The sequence below is a fragment of the Ruditapes philippinarum genome, unplaced genomic scaffold (assembly GCF_026571515.1).
Source record: "Ruditapes philippinarum isolate M1 unplaced genomic scaffold, ASM2657151v2 ctg9938_1_1_1_1, whole genome shotgun sequence".
Classification (NCBI taxonomy): domain Eukaryota; kingdom Metazoa; phylum Mollusca; class Bivalvia; order Venerida; family Veneridae; genus Ruditapes; species Ruditapes philippinarum.
In genome coordinates, this window is record NW_026857319.1 from 14,237 (window position 1) to 34,440 (window position 20,204).

At 31.8% G+C, this 20,204-nt stretch overlaps 1 protein-coding gene across 1 annotated transcript; it reads right to left on the reverse strand.

Moving 5' to 3' along the window:
* Window positions 1–5,079: 5,079 nt before the first annotated feature.
* Window positions 5,080–19,605, reverse strand: LOC132749372 (protein YIF1B-like). The gene is made up of 8 exons (XM_060739102.1): window positions 19,533–19,605; window positions 18,594–18,751; window positions 18,042–18,146; window positions 14,320–14,398; window positions 12,225–12,282; window positions 11,704–11,859; window positions 10,792–10,885; window positions 5,080–10,222 (listed from the first exon to the last, which is right to left on the reverse strand). The coding sequence occupies exons 1-8, from the start codon at window positions 19,603–19,605 to the stop codon at window positions 10,067–10,069; spliced, it is 879 nt and encodes a 292-aa protein (XP_060595085.1). The 3' UTR covers window positions 5,080–10,066.
* Window positions 19,606–20,204: the final 599 nt, after the last annotated feature.

Here is a 20,204-nt window from a genome sequence, read left to right on the forward strand (position 1 = left end):
TTTGGTTATATTTTATTATGTATTATTCACCAAGTGTCAAATCGTTAAAATAAAACTGCAATGAAGTACCTTTATCTTATTAATCTAACTTTTCAATGACATTACCTGTTGAAGCGAAGAAAATTGGACGCTAAAATAGAATCTCCCTATTTCATCTCTTTAATCAAAAACTTTATTTTCCTTTGAGCATTTGGATATCCTTCATATAATACATAAAGATTTAAGGATACAAATAACACGCTAATGGCTAAATTATCAATTGGTTACCACAATTCATCACTGATGCTTAGATAACAACATATATCCATGTTGAATGTAATGGGAATAATATTAATGGAAATTGATGAGAAAAATTATCTAAATTATTCCAGCTAGTAATTTAAATTCGCCGAAAGCGTGTTTGAATAAGCTCAAGAGATTTATTATGTTCAGAGAATTCTAGAGAATATCATCAGAATAAAATCATTCTTGTCCGAAACATTGGACGAGAGACTTGCCTTAAAATCATCGTATTTTTTTCAAAATGGCTGACAGTAATTTACCGGAAGTGGAAGAAATCGAAAGGACTTTCAACATTATTGAAGTAGTCATCGCCTGTATTGGGATGCTATTGTGTATAACATGTATTGTTTTACTACTTACCAATAAAAATAAATTGCAGACGAGACTGAAACTTTTACTAAGTCTTCTTGTGTGCGATTTTATTCTAGCAGTGTTGCACATAGTTCGGCCATTCTATTATTTTGATAGTATTTGGTTTACAGATTCTCTTGATTATGACGTCACAATTCAGCAAATGGAGGACTATTTCGCGCAATCATTTAATATGTCCGACCTTCCACGGATTCTTTGTTCGGACATATACTTCACAGTACAAATTACCGCTCTTGTGATAATGGTCGCACTGGCAGTAGATATTTTGATTCTCGTTCGACTGCCACTGAAGTATGAACAACTGATGTCACAAAAAAGAGGCAACATTTTGATTACAAGCATCTGGACCGGAAGTATTGTATTAGTACTGATATTTCGCCTAATTGTTGAACTGGATTGGTTCCGCGTTATTGACGTCACGTGGTCTTCTTATCCAATGAAAGAATATGTTCATTACGTCTATGGCGGATTTCAAACTTTGTCGAATGTTTGTTTTCTTGTGTTTATCATTTTATATTTAGTGATATATATTGAAATTCGGAAGCTAATGGCTCGATCTCCTTCGGCGGAAACACGAAGTAGTGTCAAAGCAGCGGTGACCATGGTTATTATTCTGCTAGCTTATGTCGTCTGCATGATGCCAGCCACGTGGGTAGTTTTGGCGGGAGTTATCACTCGAAATTCAAAATTGTTTCGTCAGTTAATCGTATTTTCAAGATGTTTATATGTCGCCAATTCCCTTTGTGACCCCTTGATTTATGGGTTCCGTATACCAGAAATTCAACATCGTTTCAGATCAATTTGTCAAAAATCGAGTCCAAAAGCAAATGATTTCACATCTGCTGCAACAACGGGAACATCATCTTAGACGAAAACAATCGGGACTTCTCGGACGACTTCCATAAGCCTTTCTTACGGAGAAACCGCAGAAAGCCGAGTTGTAACGATTAAGACGAAAGCCGTGTTCCAAGGTACCGAACTTTGAAAAGAAATCAACCGCTTTTATTGTGAATTTATTTCTTAAAAAAATAACATGTTTTGGATGTTGTGAAATTCGATGTTGTGTCATTTAAAATAAATCTAAACTTAATTTAAGCTACTCGTCTGTGCATTGTAAATGCCATTGATTGTACGTTCATTGTAGAAAAATGCGTTTTTCTCTTTTACTTCGTTTTCCATTATGTGTTTTTTTTTCTTCCTTTTTTGCGTTTTTTTTTTTATATTTCTTTTGATATTTAAAAGAATCATTCGACTCTCGTCCAGACTTAACTTGGGATTTTAAATTGTGCAATACTATTTTTATCATGGTTCATTTATTATATTTTGAGATAAGGAAACAACATCGTTGTACAGAAAATATTCCAGGGCGTGGTAGTATGGCAAATGGCTAAAATCGTTGTGCTTATTTATTCGCCTAACGATCTAAATGTATCCAGGGTGTACGATAAACAGAATGTAGGAAATCTAACTATCCATTTGAAATAATGGAAAGCCTAAGTTTAGCCCAAGTCATCGTATTGCATCACTGAAACATAGTTATGTACAATGTTATAGTATCAATCACGAGAATCGTATTAAATATAAAAAGAACGCGTTATTTACGCACATTAAGAAATTATGAATTTAAGCTATAAAAAGGCAGGGAGGTAATTAAGTTAAGCTATAAAAAGGGAGGAAATGACTAATAATATACATATAATATACATGTCAGATACATGTACATTAAAAGCTTTTAAAGCTGACGAATTGTTTGTCGATGATGATAGCCTAAAATCTCCATTACCTGGAGAAAGCTAGAATCAACTCCTTATTTTCTATTCATTCAATTACAGTAATTGATGTTATTAATAAAAAAAAAACAGAATTATACAAGAAACAATTTGTAAACAGAATCCACGTTTGTTAGTGAGATATGAAGTTCAAATTGCTAGATCTAACGAAAAATATGTTAATTTAACAAGAAAATGAAACAAATTATACTGCTATGCAAAACATTTGTACTAATATGTAATATTTAAATTGCATAAAACGATGTTTCTCAATTTAATTAATTAACTCAGTTTAGTAATAAATCCGACAAGTTATTTCAGATAAGATGGTAATTGATGCCGAACAATATAATAAAAATAGTTCGCTTATGTTATGCGCCATGGTTTCATAATTATTAATAAGTATTATCTGCAATGTGTATGCCATTGTTTCATAACTTTTTATCTGCATTGTGAATGCCACTACACGGTTTCATTATTATCTGCATTGAGTATGCCACGGTTTCATTATTATCTGCATTGAGTATGCCACGGTTTCATTATTATTATCTGCATTGTGTATGCCACGGTTTCATAATTATTATCTGCATTGTGTATGCCACGGTTTCATTATTATTATCTGCATTGTATATGCCACGGTTTCATTATTATTATCTGCATTGCGTATGCCATGGTTTCATTATTATTATCTGCATTGTGAATGCCACGGTTTCATTATTATCTGCATTGTGTATGCCGCGGTTTCATTATTATTATCTGCATTGTGTATGCCACGGTTTCATAATTATTATCTGCATTGTGTATGTCACGGTTTCGTTATTATTATCTGCATTGTATATGCCACGGTTTCATTATTATTATCTGCATTGTGTATGTCACCGTTTCATTATTATAATCTGATTTATATATGCCACGGTTTCATTCTAATTATCTGCATTGTGTTTGCTACGGTTTCATTATTATTTTTATTATTATTATTATCATCTGCATTGTGTATGTCCTGGTATCATTATAATTATCTGCATTGTGTATGCCACGGTTTCATTCTAATTATCTGCATTGTGTTTGCTACGGTTTCATTATTATTTTTATTATTATTATTATCATCTGCATTGTGTATGCCCTGGTATCATTATAATCATCTGCATTGCGTATGCCACGGTTTCATAATTATTATCTGAATTGTGTATGCCACGGTTTCATAATTATTATCTGCATTGTGTATCCCACGGTTTCGTTATTATTATCTGCATTGTGTATGCCACGGTTTCATAATTATTATCTGCAGTGTGTATCCCACGGTTTCGTTATTATTATCTGCATTGTGTATGCCACTGTTCCGTTATAATTATCTGCATTGTGTATGCCACGTTTTCATTATAATTATCTGCATTGCGTATGCCACGGTTTCATTATTATCATCTGCATTGCGTATGCCATGGTTTCATTTTCTGCATTGCGTATGCCATGGTTTCATTATTATTATCTGATTTGTGTATGCCACGGTTTCATTATAAGTATCTGCATTATGTTTGCCACGGTTTCGTTATTATTATTATCTGCATTCAGTTTGTATATGTCACAGTTTCATTATCATTATCTATATTCCGCCGATCTGATCAATTCAGTCGTCCCGATCACATTAATTAAACCGATGAAGTCCGACCAAGCTCAATTAAATGCACGTTAACGACTCACAAACAACCTCAAATCAATACTACACAATTTGTTACTTCTTCACAACCCGACCAAAATCCCGACTTATCCTTGCTCATCCAGACCTATACGTGAGTCACACACGATCTAAACAAGACTAACTGGACCTCTGCTCGATCATTGTCAGATTTACCACCTGACCAGATTGTAATGATCGTTATCTAGTTGTGAATGGTCGTGTATCGAATTGTTTAGGGTACAATCTTCAAATATTCCTACTTTTTCATCTTTATATTGTTTTGGTCACGTGAACAGTTATAATAGGTCGAATAACTAGCGATCGTGTGGGGTTGTGTAGCAATCAGGTACTAAAGTCATTCTGGACAGTCGACGGAACTGAGGTCGAGTTGATCGGATAACAACCGGATAATGCTCGAGTAGAAGTCGAGATGATCGTGTACAGATCCAGTAAAAGATGTATACCCGCCCAAACTAGATCGTAACATGTAACTAGATCTTCTACCCGATGTGTATACGATCGCTTCTCGACCGTTTATCTTCTCGGTCGATACTCGCCGCCCAAACTAGATCGTAACACGATTGATTCTCGATTAACTAGATCTTCTACTCGATCTGTATACGATCGCTTCTCGACCGTTTATCTTCTCGATCGATACTCGATTTTTTTTTGAGAACTCCAAAACCATTCGGGTAGGAAGCCCCAGCTATGCCGAGCAATGTAGACAACTCCAACCACCCCCGATCAGTCATGCAGACCAAACTAGGCCTGTACCCAATCGCTTCGTGTTGCTTGATTTAGTTGATTTGATCGGCTGTGAGAGCATTCATTAACACATTTCGTTTTTACATATTAGCAAGCTTTGTTTTTTTACTTATAACAAGTTTTTTTCTCTCATTTTATTAAGTCTTCTATCGTGTTCTACTAAAAAGGTATCAATTTCATACCTTCTTGATGAGGGAGAAAATGATAAAAAAAAAATCATGTTTTTTTTTTTTATTTCTTGAAGGAAATGTATATCATTATGTTAGAGGCACAAAATGTTTAATATGATTTAAACATGGTCATGTAAGAATTATTTACATCATTTCATAGGCATGCATATAATACTTTTTATAAAACATACAAATTATTTTGCCATTATACTTAAAAAGCTTTTCATCATGCAAACATTTCATTCACAACATCAATTTCATTAACTCTGCTAGCTGTGAGAATGATAATAGAGATAACTCGTCTACATCTATAAATCCGGAACTTCCTGAATTTCTTAAATGGACTTTTCCAAATTTAGTTTCTGGAACTGTCAATTTTCAGATTTGGGGTCATCAGGATGGAAATTTAAAAATCATCAGTCAACAGTATAGAGCCTGGTCAATCTCTATGGATGTCCAAGCTGCCATAACTCTATACAGCAGCAAATGTTTGTTAATGTTAAGGGGTAACATACCCTAGTATGTTAACATTACACAGTATGGCAAGTGTGTAAAGCCTTGCAGTCCGACAAGGCTCTAGCTAATGGCTGACCAATATACATTACATTAATCTTGAAATTCATCAAACTAACAAATGACCATAATCTTACACCATAGCAGAACAAGACTATTACAAAAGTAGTGGAAATCAGAGCACCTGGTTGATTATTCAAAATAATCTCGGAGTGCTTCCAGTGACATCACATATAAACAAAGTTAGAAGGTGTAATCTTTGTATAATGAGTTACAAATGTATTTATTATACACCTATAAATGAAATATTGACAAAGGCTGATGAAATTAAATGCGTATTTTCATTTTCTGTATTTTCACTATTAAAATTTATTTTTCACTGCAACATATTTTCTGTATTTTCACTCGTATCTTGCTGGACTACTTTCTTCTAAATTCAGCCAATACACAAAATTTAAGAGGATGTCTTTCAAATTATCATGTTAAAAAAAAAGAGAAAAATGTATATAATAAACAGAAAATTCAAGATTTTTCTATAAAAACGCGATCTATTTTATCTTGTGGTATGAAAATTATCATATTTCACTCGTGCCTACAACCACTCATGAAATATTTATTTTCATACCATTTGATTAAAATAAATCCTGTATTTATAGAAAAAACTTAATTTTCTTTACTCATATTACAGCCAAGGCAAATAAAGTCTTTTCTATGTACACCTGATTTTTGACAAGATTTTAAATGTGTAAGTTTATTTTTTAATATAACAACATTCTCAGGTGAGCTTAAAATATTGAAATTTACAATACTATATTATATCAAGTATCAATACATTAAAAAGCTACTTTAACTGAAATTAGTGTTTGAAATTATTTTCTGTCCAATAGGATTGAAGTATTTCAAATGAATTGTCACATATTTACTTTGGTAAATTGGCAAACAGTAATCAGTCTAGTCAATCAACTGTTTATAAAAATAATTTAAAACACCAAGGCAGTTAAAATTTATTAGTACACATTTACAAATTTAAACTGGTTGCGCGGTGCGCGGCCGTGCTGACCAATTTAATTTTGTAAATATGTACTTATAAACTTTAACCTATACATAAAACTGTTTGAGCCAACTAAAATTAGTATAAATCAAATTCTAATTCTAACAAACTTTATCTAATATTAGTGACTAGTTTTTATAGAGAAATTTGATTGTGTATAAACTTAACACATTATCTTTGGTTTTCACAAAACAGATTCCAAGTTAAGGTTTGTTAATACAAGGGTCAAAGTTGGAAAACAAAAAAAAATCCTGATAATAATTGTTTAATGATATGATATAGGCCATGCATTAAACATTTCTTGTTCACTTAGTTTTTACCATGTTTAACATAAATATTTAACTCTTAATGGTCAATCCACTAGCAAGCAATAAATATGATACATTCAAACTACTAATCTTCTAATTGCAAACCAAAATATTTTATAAGACAGAAAACACATACAAAAAAAACACAAAAACAAAAAATGTTTCTAACTTCCGGGTTCAGAATTTCAAATATGATATAAAATGATTGCTAAAATAAAGCTATATGTACTATATTGTTTGCATCTGAATCATTAGTGTTTGTTGAGTGCCTAGTCCACTAAGTGTTCAGTTCAGAAAGTGTCTGATTCAGTAAGTGTTCGATTCAGTAAATATTTGAATAAATGTCTGGTTAAGTCAGTATTCAGTAAGGGCCCAGGTCAGAAAATAAAATTTAACATGTTTGCATAAACTGAAACAATCTAGCAAAAATTCATGAAACAGTAAAATAATAAAATTTTTTAACTTCTTTGTTTCCCCAACTGACAAACAAACAGCTAATAATAACAAATGCTGTTGGTAGGACAACGTGCTCGACTAATATAAGTGCTTGATAGTAAAACAAGAGCCTGGATAATGTTGAACCTTAAGTTTAAAGTTTAAGGGGCCATAATTCTGTCATCCTTTTATGCTATGAAATAAGTATGTGAAGTGTGCGTGAACTCAAAATATATTCATTTTAATATTTACAAACAGACTGTGTCGCAATTAACAATACTTTCTAATATCAAATGTGACCATAATTCATCTTTAAGTTTGCTAAAAAGTGAGTGGTATATTTTCTGATCACTTTCTTTTGTTTGCTATAGCCACACAAAAAGTATAGAGAGATAGAAGAGGCTGTTGGGGGAACATTTTCAATTCTTACAAAAATAATAAGTTTACAGTACAGTAAATAACCTATTGAAACACTGTACTTCCTTAATGTAAAGAAGGAAAAATACCCTGTACCATAAACTGTGACTTATGTAAAATGTAATTGAGCCGTGCCATGACAAAACCAACATAATGGGTTTGCGACCAGCATGGATCCAGACCAGCCTGCGCATCCGCACAGTCTGATCAGGATCCATGCTGTTCGCTATCAGTTTCTCTACTTGTAATAGCGTTGGTAAGCGAACAGAATGCTGGTCGCAAACACACTATGTTGGTTTTGTCGTGACACGGCTCAATTGATGTTGAACAAAACTGCTTTCAATGAATCACTTTAACACATTAATTCATTTTGTCAATATAAAGTTGCACCAAATAAGAAAAGCATACATGAATATACATGTTGCTTACAATACATGTACATATTAACTTTTAAAGTGACAAAAGCTTATTTTAATGGCGATTGACATATAACTGATAATAAGAAATATTTAGGATAAGATATTATTTAAAAACTGCCTAAATATTAAAAAAACTGCCCCTCTTTTTATGAGCTGAATGTTACAGTTGAGTTCTGATGGATATTTAAAGAAATATCCTTAAGCCAAGTGAGTTATCGTTTTTTCGGAAGTAAATTTTAAACTGCAAGTATTTATGGCAAAATAAAAACTTAGTTTGACTTCCACCTGTTCAGTCACTATATATCCTTGGATAGGCATAATGTCACTTTAAAAAGAACAATAAAAAATATATATGAGCCGCGTCACGCCAAAACCAACATAGTGGGTTTGCGACCAGCATGGATCCAGACCAGCCTGCGCATCCGCGCAGTCTGATCAGGATCCATGCTGTTCGCTTAGCAACTCTTTTACAACATGTACAAGTAGAGAAACGTATAGCTAATAGCAGACTGCGCGGATGCGCAGGCTGGTCTGGATCTATGCTGGTTGCAAACCCATTATGTTGGTTTTGTCATGGCGCGGCTCATATATTTTAACACAGATCATGCAGATATGGCAACACTATAGATTTAAACATAAGGATCTCGATATTTCCTCACCTTAGTGCAGTAACAGTTTAACTCCTATCAGATTTAAAAGGAGATAAACCATCACTGCACTGAAGTGATGAATTTTAAGACAATAATGGATATAATTTTAATTGTCTTAGTAAGTTATATATATCATCATTAATAATAGTTTTGGAATTTTGGCAGCAACAATTCAAGAACTTATCACTAGTATACAGAAGTGAGATTAAGCTTTTACTGTAGTTCTCCATAAACATCTCAGCAGTGAATGTATGAAAGTGAAAAGATAAAAAAAAAAAAATATACCAATAGATATCAATATAATTGATCACCTCAAGTTTTATAAGTTTTTCACTTAAGCCACAATTCTAGTCGAAATGACAAAGTTATGAATTAAATAAAGAATATTATAGCTACAAGGTATACAAAAATTTGATGTCATGTAATCTATAAATGAGTTAAAAATATATTAATTTACACCAATACCTTTAACCAGTTTCTTTCCGGACCTCATCAATTATAAGATAACTAATGCAAGTTATATCTTCCATTTTTTTTGCAAAAACTTTGCGGGAGTATCACAGCATATGTGTTACGGAAAATAGAGAGAGAGGTTTTTTACAGTAAATACTGACAATTTTATATCATTTGGTGCTTAATAATTATAACATACCCATGAATAATACATTCTCACTTTGGACAAGATTTACCTACATAAAATTTTCACAATTAGTCAAAGCTCACAACATCTGTCTATTCTTGAAATCAAACGCACATTTCAGTAGCAAACCTTCAATAATTCATTCTTCAATAATATTCAAAATATTATTATTTTCAAGCACTCTGTGAATATTTTGTTATGGCATGCTCATATTAACAGGTCACACTCTTCCCTAGAAATTGTAAACCAGTCTCCAAATGCAACAATCTTATTGGTCAAATTCAAATCTGAGATTTTAACAAACCAATCAGAATTCTTGGACTTTTGACTGGTCTCTTTATCACATTAATAACAATTTTCATATGATCTTCATATAATATAAATAAATCGCCTTAACTTCAGTAGAAAATTATCAATTAAGATCCCACTTCTTTGAGATAAAAGATGGTTCCAATAGTGAGTTTATATTCAATATTTGTTTTAAATTCAAAATTTTCCCCTGCCTCCACAATGGTTTCAAGAGTACACACAAACACTTGTGTTTTTTTTTCTTCTTAACATGAGCACATTTCATTTCAGCTATGCATGAAGTCAATGTCACTATTTGGCAAACACAATATGTCTAGTCAGCCACCACATCAGTACTGGCTGAGCGAAAGATATAGACAGTATTAGATATAAACTCCTTTTGGTCCCTGATCCCGTGTAACCTTCGGTCTCTGACCTCGGCATTATCTGACTTTTTAATGTACGTACCTGGAAAATACAATGCATGAAATAATTGGTTATTGTACGGACAAATATTTGGTTTTAAGTCACTACACAATGTGATGATCATATTCTAGCTTTATTGGTGGAGGGAGACCCAAGGTGCCCAACATATATTATTTCAGGTACAACAAGGCAACTCAGTATGCTTGGTATAATGAGACACCTCAGTACGATTGTAGATTGTCTGTGAGCTTCCTGGATAGTTTCCTTACAAGAAAACTTTCTGTTCAGATCAAACACAGAGCAGAGTGGGGCAAATGATTAGCAGACAGAAACTGCAACCTCTCAGCCAAGGTAGCCTTTTTGTTTTAACAAGGTCAATCTGTAAATTCCCCTTACAGTAATGATGGAATCCAGGAAATAGCTTAAGATTTACTACAGTTCAAACATGTTAGAAGTAAGCAGCCGTCACTTGATAAAGCCAGTCTATGACAGCAATAAGTCATCAGTATACATGTATCATACAAACAGTTGAGATTACAGCAAGTTTTTAGTACATTAAAACTGATAGTTTTAAAAAAAAATTCAAGCATAGAAAATGAGAATTAACTTACCAAAAAGAAAACAATAGCAATACTGAACCAAGCTAGAACCCCATAGTAGCCTGTTGACTGAAACAACATTCCTCCTAATAAACTGAAAATCATCCTAGAAAAAAAGACGTACAAACCATAATTTAAACATAACAGTTGACTGTACATGATCGACTAGTCAGTTAAGCAAGTTATCAGTAATAACACAAAATATCAATTTTACTGGTGGTACACCTTTAAAGTGAAAGCAGCTATACAACTTGTCAATACCAGGAGTATACAGGTACAGCAAAATCAGCTACAATGCCCTCCTGTACCATAAAATCATATCCAAGTACATACACCGTCCTTTTGTAAGCTGCCTAGATAACTTCATCATGTACATTACAAACTTACATATAAGTCTAAAAAATTTAATCATGTGTCCACAAAAGCCGAAAAAAACTTTCTTATTCTTAAATATTATCGACACAATTTGACTTTAAGTGTATAAAGCTATATATCTGCTTCAAAAATTATTGTTTGAATTTTAAAAAATAATACTTCCAAAATGCTTGTATCAAATAAAACATGTAGATAATTGCCTTAAAAAACAAATGACGCATGCACAAAATCATTGCTAAACGGATAAAATCCTACTTAAAATAGCAAATAATATTTTGTTCCGGAACATTTTATTCTGTTTACAAACTACATGTATATTTATGTATGTTAAATAACAGAGACATTCTATGTTACAACTTTTTCCGGAATCAACCATATAATAATGAAACTAATATAATTTTACTGTTGATAAATTTTATAATACCCTTTCAATCCATAAAAATTTAAATGGACAGTTCAAAATTCAATACTGATCAAGTTAAGATTCATTAACAAAACCTTAGCTGAAAACTTATGTAGTACATCAATGTTAAAGTTGTTACAACTTACCCAACAAATTTGTACCCAGTGTATGACAGAATATCCATGTATTTGAGTTCCGTTGATAGATTCATTATGTATAAACTCAGCATAACAGCAACAAGTTCAATTATAATCCAAACTAAAGCTGTACTGGCCTGTAAACCTAGTTGTTCCGGTGTAAACCTACAAATAAAAAACATCAATAAATAGTCCTGTGCATATAGAATGAATTACAGCATTATTGTGGGCGTTACTTTTCTTCTTCATTACCCCTTATACAGCTGAAAAGTACAGAGATTCCTCTTACCCACCAGTATAGAGCCAGGCCATCCTGCACATACCTGCAGTAAGACCAAATATGACCAAGCTCTTTACTGATGGTGACCAACTTTTAATTTTCACCTAAATCACCACAGAAAGGACAGCGTAGCAAGTCCATATAAGAAATTCAGAAGGGTAATAATATAATAACTGGGGTAATAAAAATGTAAAAGTTTGAACACAAAATATCTTGTATTGGATTGATTCAGTGTAGATAAGTTACTCACCTTTCTTGTGTTCCTAATACTATTCCAGAGACTAAAACATATGTAACAAACGCCATTACTGAAGTAAGAAAGGCATATTATAGAAAAATTACATAATGTAAAGGAAAAATCACATGGCAATACAAATCAAGCTGAATCCCTTCAATTCCTCATATACCGAATAAACCAAACTGAAATATTTATATATAACAAATGTGGAAAACTTTATTTTTTAATCATCACATCTTTTTTTATAGTTGCATTAAATTTACTAAAACATGCCTTGCACATCCTTTAAAGTATTGCACTGTTTGGGTATAAAAGCAGCAATCTAATCAATGTCTTGAAAAGAAACTGCCATTTTTACTGTAACTTCAAAATAAGACCTTAAAATACAAATCCTTTTTATACGTGTGCCATGGAAAATTTGAGATCCATGACTGTACTATGTACTAAATTCTGATTATAAACGGTTAAACAAGAGCTGTCACAGGAGACAGCGAAGCTCTACTAATAAAATACTGGACGCAGTAAGGAGGACAATACTATGAAAGAAAAATCAATTATGTATAATTATGTATTAAGTTACAGTAAAAAAATTACATTTGTTAACATAAATTCCAAGATCAAGAGGAATAATTCTAAAAATAGTCACGCTAGAGTTATGAACTTTGTCACACAACATGTGTGTAATGATAAGAAATATATATTTGAAGTTTGAAGTAGATACCTTAAAAGGTAAAGAAGTTTCTTAAAGAAAATCCTAAGTTCAAAGAGAGATAAATCTGTAAATATTGCTTCAAGAGTTATGAACACTGTCACATAAAATGTAATTGATGATAAGGAATAAGTATTTGAAGTTTGAGGTAGATACCTGTAAAACTGAAAAAGTTATAGTAAAAAATAACATTTTTCTAGTGAAAAAATCTAAGTTTATAGGGAGATAATTCGCTACAGTTACGAACCTTGTCACATAAGATGTGGATGATGATAAGGTACATATATTTGAAGTATGAAGTTGATCCCTTAGAAATAAATAAGTAACAGTAAAAAATAATATTTTTCAAGGAAAATTCTAAGTTCAAGGGGAGATAAAATCTGAAAATATTGGTGCTAGAGTTATGAACCTGTTCACATAAGATGGGTATGATGATAAGGTACATATAGTTGAAGTATGAGGTTGATCCCTTAAGAAATAAAGAAGTAACAGTAAAAAATAGCATTTTTTAAGGAAAATTCTAAGTTCAAGGGGAGATAAATCTGAAAATATTGGTGCTAGAGTTATGAACCTTGTCACATAAGATGTGGATGATGATAAGGTACATATATTTCAAGTATGAGGTTGATCCCTTAGGAAATAAAGAAGAAACAGTAAAAAATAGTATTTTTTAAGGAAAATTCTAAGATCAAGGGGAGATAAATCTGATAGTATTAGTGCTAGAGTTATGAACCTTGTCACATAAGATATGGTTGATGATAAGGAACATATATTTGAAGTTTGAAGTTGATACCTTAAGAAATGACAATGTTATAATGAAAAATATTTTACTGCACCAAAACTTTAATCTGAAATCTGGACGCGGACGCCGGGGCGAGTAGGACAGCTCTCCATATACTTTTCGTATAGTTGAGCTAAAAATTATTGAACACAGAAGGTTGTGAAAAACAACGTTCCAGAAATGACCGATTTTCAACGATATTGGCCAATGATACAAATTTTTAAGCGGAAAAGCATTGCAATAAGGCTAACTTAAGACACAACTTTTTCTTTATAAAAGCTTAAGAACTTTTACGAGGTGGGACCATGATTACATTCTCATATAACATACTTTTGACCAAATCCTTTTGTACATATATGTACACTAAGTGATTATGTTTGTAAAATTGTGAAACACATTACCGTTACTATGTGTTTATTTCTACAATAAAAGGTTATTAAACTTGAAGAACTTTAACACATTCAATGGTAGAGATGAAAATAACAGACCCAATAACATATACCAACAAACATTGGATTGTGACAAAATCAAAGCAGGATAAATCTATTATATAAATTTAGCATGGTGCAGGTATTATATCTCATTATATGGCTTAATATATCACAGTCATAATTTACCTGGGATATATAAATCTGGTGCATTCTCGTCAAATCTTGGTGCCACTGGTTGATCCTGGTCAAACTTTATAGACCAATTCTGAAAATAAGAATATATAAATGTAGTATTACATATTTTAACCTGACCCGCATTTGTTCCTGTTGAAAATAAAAAAACTAAAAGTGTTGTAAATATGCATTAAAATTACTGTTGAGGATCTATATTTAGGCATGTGACATATCTACTAAAAATGTGATGCGGTGGAAAATACATTGTAAGTACGGAAACAAATCAGGCACAATTTAGCTGATATCAGGTACGGCAGCAATTATTTCTTTATTTTTATTGCCTTAGAATTGAAATAATATATCTCAAGCACTGATTTTATTGCTTGATAATATTACTGTTTCTCGTTAGGATGCACAACACTATATCGCTCTGGCTACGCCCTCATGATATAATTCCTCGCACCCAAACTCCAAACAATGATTTTATTTAGTGATAAAATCACTGTCGGGGATACATAAATTGTTTCTTAATTTTCATAATAAATATTTTTGTAGTAATTTATTATTTCTGATGAAAATATGGTCTTTTTAAATGAAAAAAAAAGCAACAATAACAACAACAAGAGCTGTCGGTAGGACAGCACGCTCGACTATTCTAAGTGCTTGATAGTAAAAGAGCCTTAATAATGTTAAATTTTTTAAGTTCACAAAAGGGCTATTTTTTTTTATTATAAATTCATGTTATAGGCCTTAGAGAGAGTCTAATTATACAGTATTGGCTTGACTATTCGGAAAGTAATGTCACAAGGGTGTTTTTTATTGAGTATAATAATACTAATTACCTATGAATGCATAAATTTGACAGAAAAGGTACAAAGGCTTGTTATTAAGATGTTTTATCAAGTAAATCACTGCTTTATTATTATGAATGCATAAAATTGTCCCAAAAAAGGCACAAACCCTTCAGTAGTTATTGAGATAACAGCTTAGAAGCAAAACTTTACCATGAATTTCTAAGTTGAAAAAGGGGAGAAAAATCAGCCTAAATGCAAGATAGAATTATGGATCTTTGTCAGTGACCTACAATTATGACCCTAAATGTGAAGTTTTAAATAAATATCTTTAATAGTTATTGAGATATGTAAAATTGTTACTATATAAAAAGTATTTTAAATTTCAAGTGAATATCTCAAGCAATAATTGAGATATTAAATGACTTTACAAAAAAACTTTAACCAAAATATTTCTAAGTTCCAAAGGGGCATAATTCTGTCATTATTGTAGGCAGAGTTATCCAACTTGTCAATCTGATGTACATTGTTACTATAAATAAGTATTGTAAGTTTCATTTGAATATCTCAAGCAATAATTGAGATATTTGACTTTACAAAAAACTTTAACCAAAATTTCTAAGTTAAAAAGGAACATTATTCTGTCAATATTGTAGGCAGAGTTATCCAACTTGTCAATCTGATGTACCTTATTACTATAAATAAGTATTGTAAGTTTCATTTGAATATCTCGAGCAATAATTGAGATATTTGACTTAACACAAAACTTTAACCAAAATTTCTAAGTTAAAAAGGGGCATAATTCTGTCAATATTGTAGGCAGAGTTATCCAACTTGTCAATCTGATGTACCTTGTTACTATAAATAAGTATTGTAAGTTTCAATTGAATATCTCAAGTAATAATTGAGATATTTGACTTTACAAAAAACTTTAACCAACGCAGACGCCGACGCGGACGCTGACGCCGACGCTGGGGCGACTACAATAGCTCTCATATTCTTCGAATAGTCGAGCTAAAAAGCACTGTGATCATTATCTTGAAACAAGAAAGTAAATGAGTACTTTAGATTCACTAAATTTTGTGGGCATGTTATTTCAAGGTTTTGAGTCAAAAAGGACATTTTTCATGGGTTTTTAAATTTAAGGATTGTCTGGGTTTTTTTTGTAAAAAAAAGTTATATACAAATAATGTAATACAAAATAATAATCATACAGCAAACAAAATAAAATTCTGTCGGTCCTATCCATTTAAAATAAGGGCCTTACAAATAATAATGAGTTTTAGGTATTAAAATGTATGTTTGACATCAGCTCAGGGTGAATGTTGCAATCTAGTTGTTAAAAAAAACACAGTAAGGAAAGTGCATAAAGCTACTGTATAACCCCTTAAAGTAATAATGGTCAGCTCGAAATTAAAAGATGAAAAATTTTAAACACTCAACATTTTAAATCAGGGTAAGGCTACATATTTTTCTTTGTTCAACTCATTTTATCCACAATTTGTAGAGCTGTATCAGATAATCTTAATAGAAATTTTGTACACTAAATACATGTGACAGAATGGTGTATATCTGTTATTGTGACAGCTGGGTTATAAGAATCAATTACTGTTAATTCACTTAATTTTGTGGGAATTAAATTTTGTGGTTTTGTCAAAAAGTACATTTTCATGGGTCTTTAAATTCCTGGATTTTCTATTATTGCATAAAAAGTATTGATTTACAGTAGACTAAATATAATTATTTGGATCATATATCCGTGGAATATATCAATGAAAACCATCAAAATAAGTGCTCAACGAATAATAATGATTTTGCAGTATAGCTTATGGCTCTGAACAGTCATTTCGGATAATCTCAAATATTTTTCACATGTCAGTCTTATGGATTATATTATAAGGAATATACCAGTAAAATACTCAATTATGACTAACAAAAAAGCAAACAAATAATTGAATGAGAATAATCAAGTCATGAATCTGTGAATTTAGACACAACATTCTGAAGACTGTTTAAGTAGGATGCCTCCAGATTTTATGAAAATTTTGAAAATGTATTCAACAGTAACACATTCTGTAATATGCAAAGAAATAGTTAACACATTGCAAATTTATGTCATTTACTAGCCATGTAAATTTACATAAAGAGGTCAAAATATGCAAAAAATTGCCGTACTATGTAAGTTATGGAGTAGAAATGTGGCAATAAATACGGCAGAATCTGTCTGAGTAATCGCACATAACATGTACATGTATGTAAATTATTACTTGAATTTTGAATCTTTCTAATTTTCTTAAAATCTTTTACATTTCTCTCAAGTATGGTTTTCTTGAAATATTTTGGCTCATCTAGCGGCATGCCACTGAAATGCCCTGATTAATCTGACACATACAAGTTTTTTTTCTACAGCATTCACAAAATTTGACAACATTCCTTATTAGCGTCAATCCTATTTTGATGATGACAATATTACATATACTTGTATAAACTCCACACATATATATTTAATATTATTGTTAACATACTTAAAAGACTTCACATATCAAATATTACACATGTCTTTTAGATTTTTTTTTTCATCTCAAAAAGGTAGTTGCAATAATATTACATACAGCCGAGTTTCAACCACTTAGACAGATTCCAAATGAATAGGTCCAATCAAAACCCTACCTGTATTTCCTTTCCAAATCATAAGTACTTACAAAACTTAAAAAGAAATATATATTGTATGAAAAAGGTATTTGTTTAACCTTAAGCCTGCTAGTATCAACTGAGTCTGCCCCCATGTGACAAATGGAGACCAAGATTAGCCAGCTGTGTCATCTGACCATGGTCTGTATTGTTCACTATTTAGTCAGTATATAGTTTGAAAATTGATGGATGCTTTTGTCCAGACTGGAAGATTGTTAAAGTGCATTAATAATTAAAGAGAGTAATACTTACTGTATGAGAATAGGGAAAGAGAAGCATTAAAAGTTTCTTTCCAACATAAGACGTATCTACTGCAAAATAGTATTTTAATTTTGATGTTGACACATATTTTTCTAACTGAAATAAAAAGAAAAACACATTTTTACCATTAAGTAGGCATGATATTTTCAAAAGAAATCAATTTTTTTTCTTGAATGGGTTTTACATTGCTCTGTAAAAAAGGTCTTTAGAACAGATAATTCAAGCTTTACTGGTGGAGGGATCCATGCATTATTTCAGACACCCAAGTAGAACCACAGATGTTCCACAAGCTACAAATGTAGCTGGATAGCTTCCTCACATGAGAGGCAGGTGGTTTGACTTCAGCAACCTTAATTTGGGAATGACTTTCCAATTTTATGTCTAAAAATTAGTTTGATGGGACAGTTAACAAATAACACTTTTATATATAAGTTAACTTAAGTATTAAGAATTTCAGGATTTTAGCACATTTTCATGTAAATTAAACTCTGTAAGATTATTTCATTCAAAGTTTTTTGCTTCAATAAAATCAAATTTACTCACATTTTTATTAACAATATCTTTGCCCTGGCCAGCTAAAGAAGTTCCGTATTGCATAGCCATATTTGCCATTGGATCGTTGAATATTTGTTGCCCAGGAAACTGGTTTCCCCATGCTTGTTCTTGACCTGGTGGTCCACCACCACCAAACTGCTGGGCACCTGTTGATTACAAAACAATTATGCATTGTTCAAGTTGAATGCTAATCTATTTTAGGGTAACGGTAAACCCTTGACCTGCCTGAACCGGGAAAAAATATTCGTATTTGAAAGAAAAGTTCAGTCTGTCTAGGCTATATAAAAATGAATTTACAGATTTCTGTTTAGCCTTCAATGTATCTGTAAATTATGCATTGATGGCTTTCATTTGAAGACAGCAGTCTAACCTCTAGAGAAAGATGAAACAAAACATTCATCAGTATGAAATTGATATTATTTGTTTCTTAAACATCGATATATAGTCTGAATTTGTACACATTTCTCCAACTGAAAAAAATACCATTAATAAAATAGTCAATGATTTGAATTCACAAAGTTGGTTTGCTTGAATTCGGGTTTTTCTTTTGTTATTCAAAAAGAAAAAAAAAGACTAAATATTCTTAACTCTTAATCTTTCAAAGCCAAAAGTTCTAGCGAGACGTGAGTCACATATGACTATCCAGGATGCACTGTATTGGCTAGCTGTACGACACTTTTCAAAATTATATGAAAATCGAAAATGCATACATGTGTTATTTTTGTGTCTTTCAACAAGGATTTATAACAAGTTTTTGTTTGTTTTTGGGTTTTACGTCACATCGACACAGTATAGGTCATATCGCGACGTTCCAGCGTTACTGGTGGAGGAAGACCTCAGGTGCCCTTCCGTGCATTATTTCAGGCACGAACGGGCACCTGAGTAGAACCACCGACGTTCCGTAAGCTAGCTGGATAGCTTCCTCACCTGAATTTATAACAAGTACCCGCATTAAGCCATTTGTCCTAGTATGTTCACTTAAATAAAGATCCTCTGCCATTTTGTTAAAAAAAAAATTGATAATGAAGGTAATGCAAGCATTGTAATCTTGAAAAAAGTGTCAAAGTTGCATGACGCATTATACAACGTACATGCAGTTATATTTATGATTAAATAATTCATAAAAAAACAGTGAATTTAAAAGCAAAAACAATTCTATAATTTTTTTAAAACAGTAGATGAGTATCGAACATAAAACACAATCAATTAGCCGTAATTAAAGCCTATCCAGGGAATAGAATTTTATTCATGCATTTCACGGGACATGCAAACTTTCCCTTATGAAAGTTATGATGGACAAACTTCTAATTTTAGTAATTGTCGCAATTATCAGAGCCCAACAACAATTATTTTCCGTGTTTTTTTTTCATTTTAAAAGGTGCTGAAAATTAAACATATTAAAACAAAAAAGGATTATAAATTTATATTATCACAATTTTGTAAACTATTTCAATTGATGTTTTACAACTGCAACCAAAACGCTCTTTCTCTCTTGCCATCTTGAGATGACACAGATAGATATTCATATTTTCTTTACTGTAGCCAACATGGCGATTAATGTCTAAAAGGTAAACATACTAAGACTAATGCTGCTTCTTG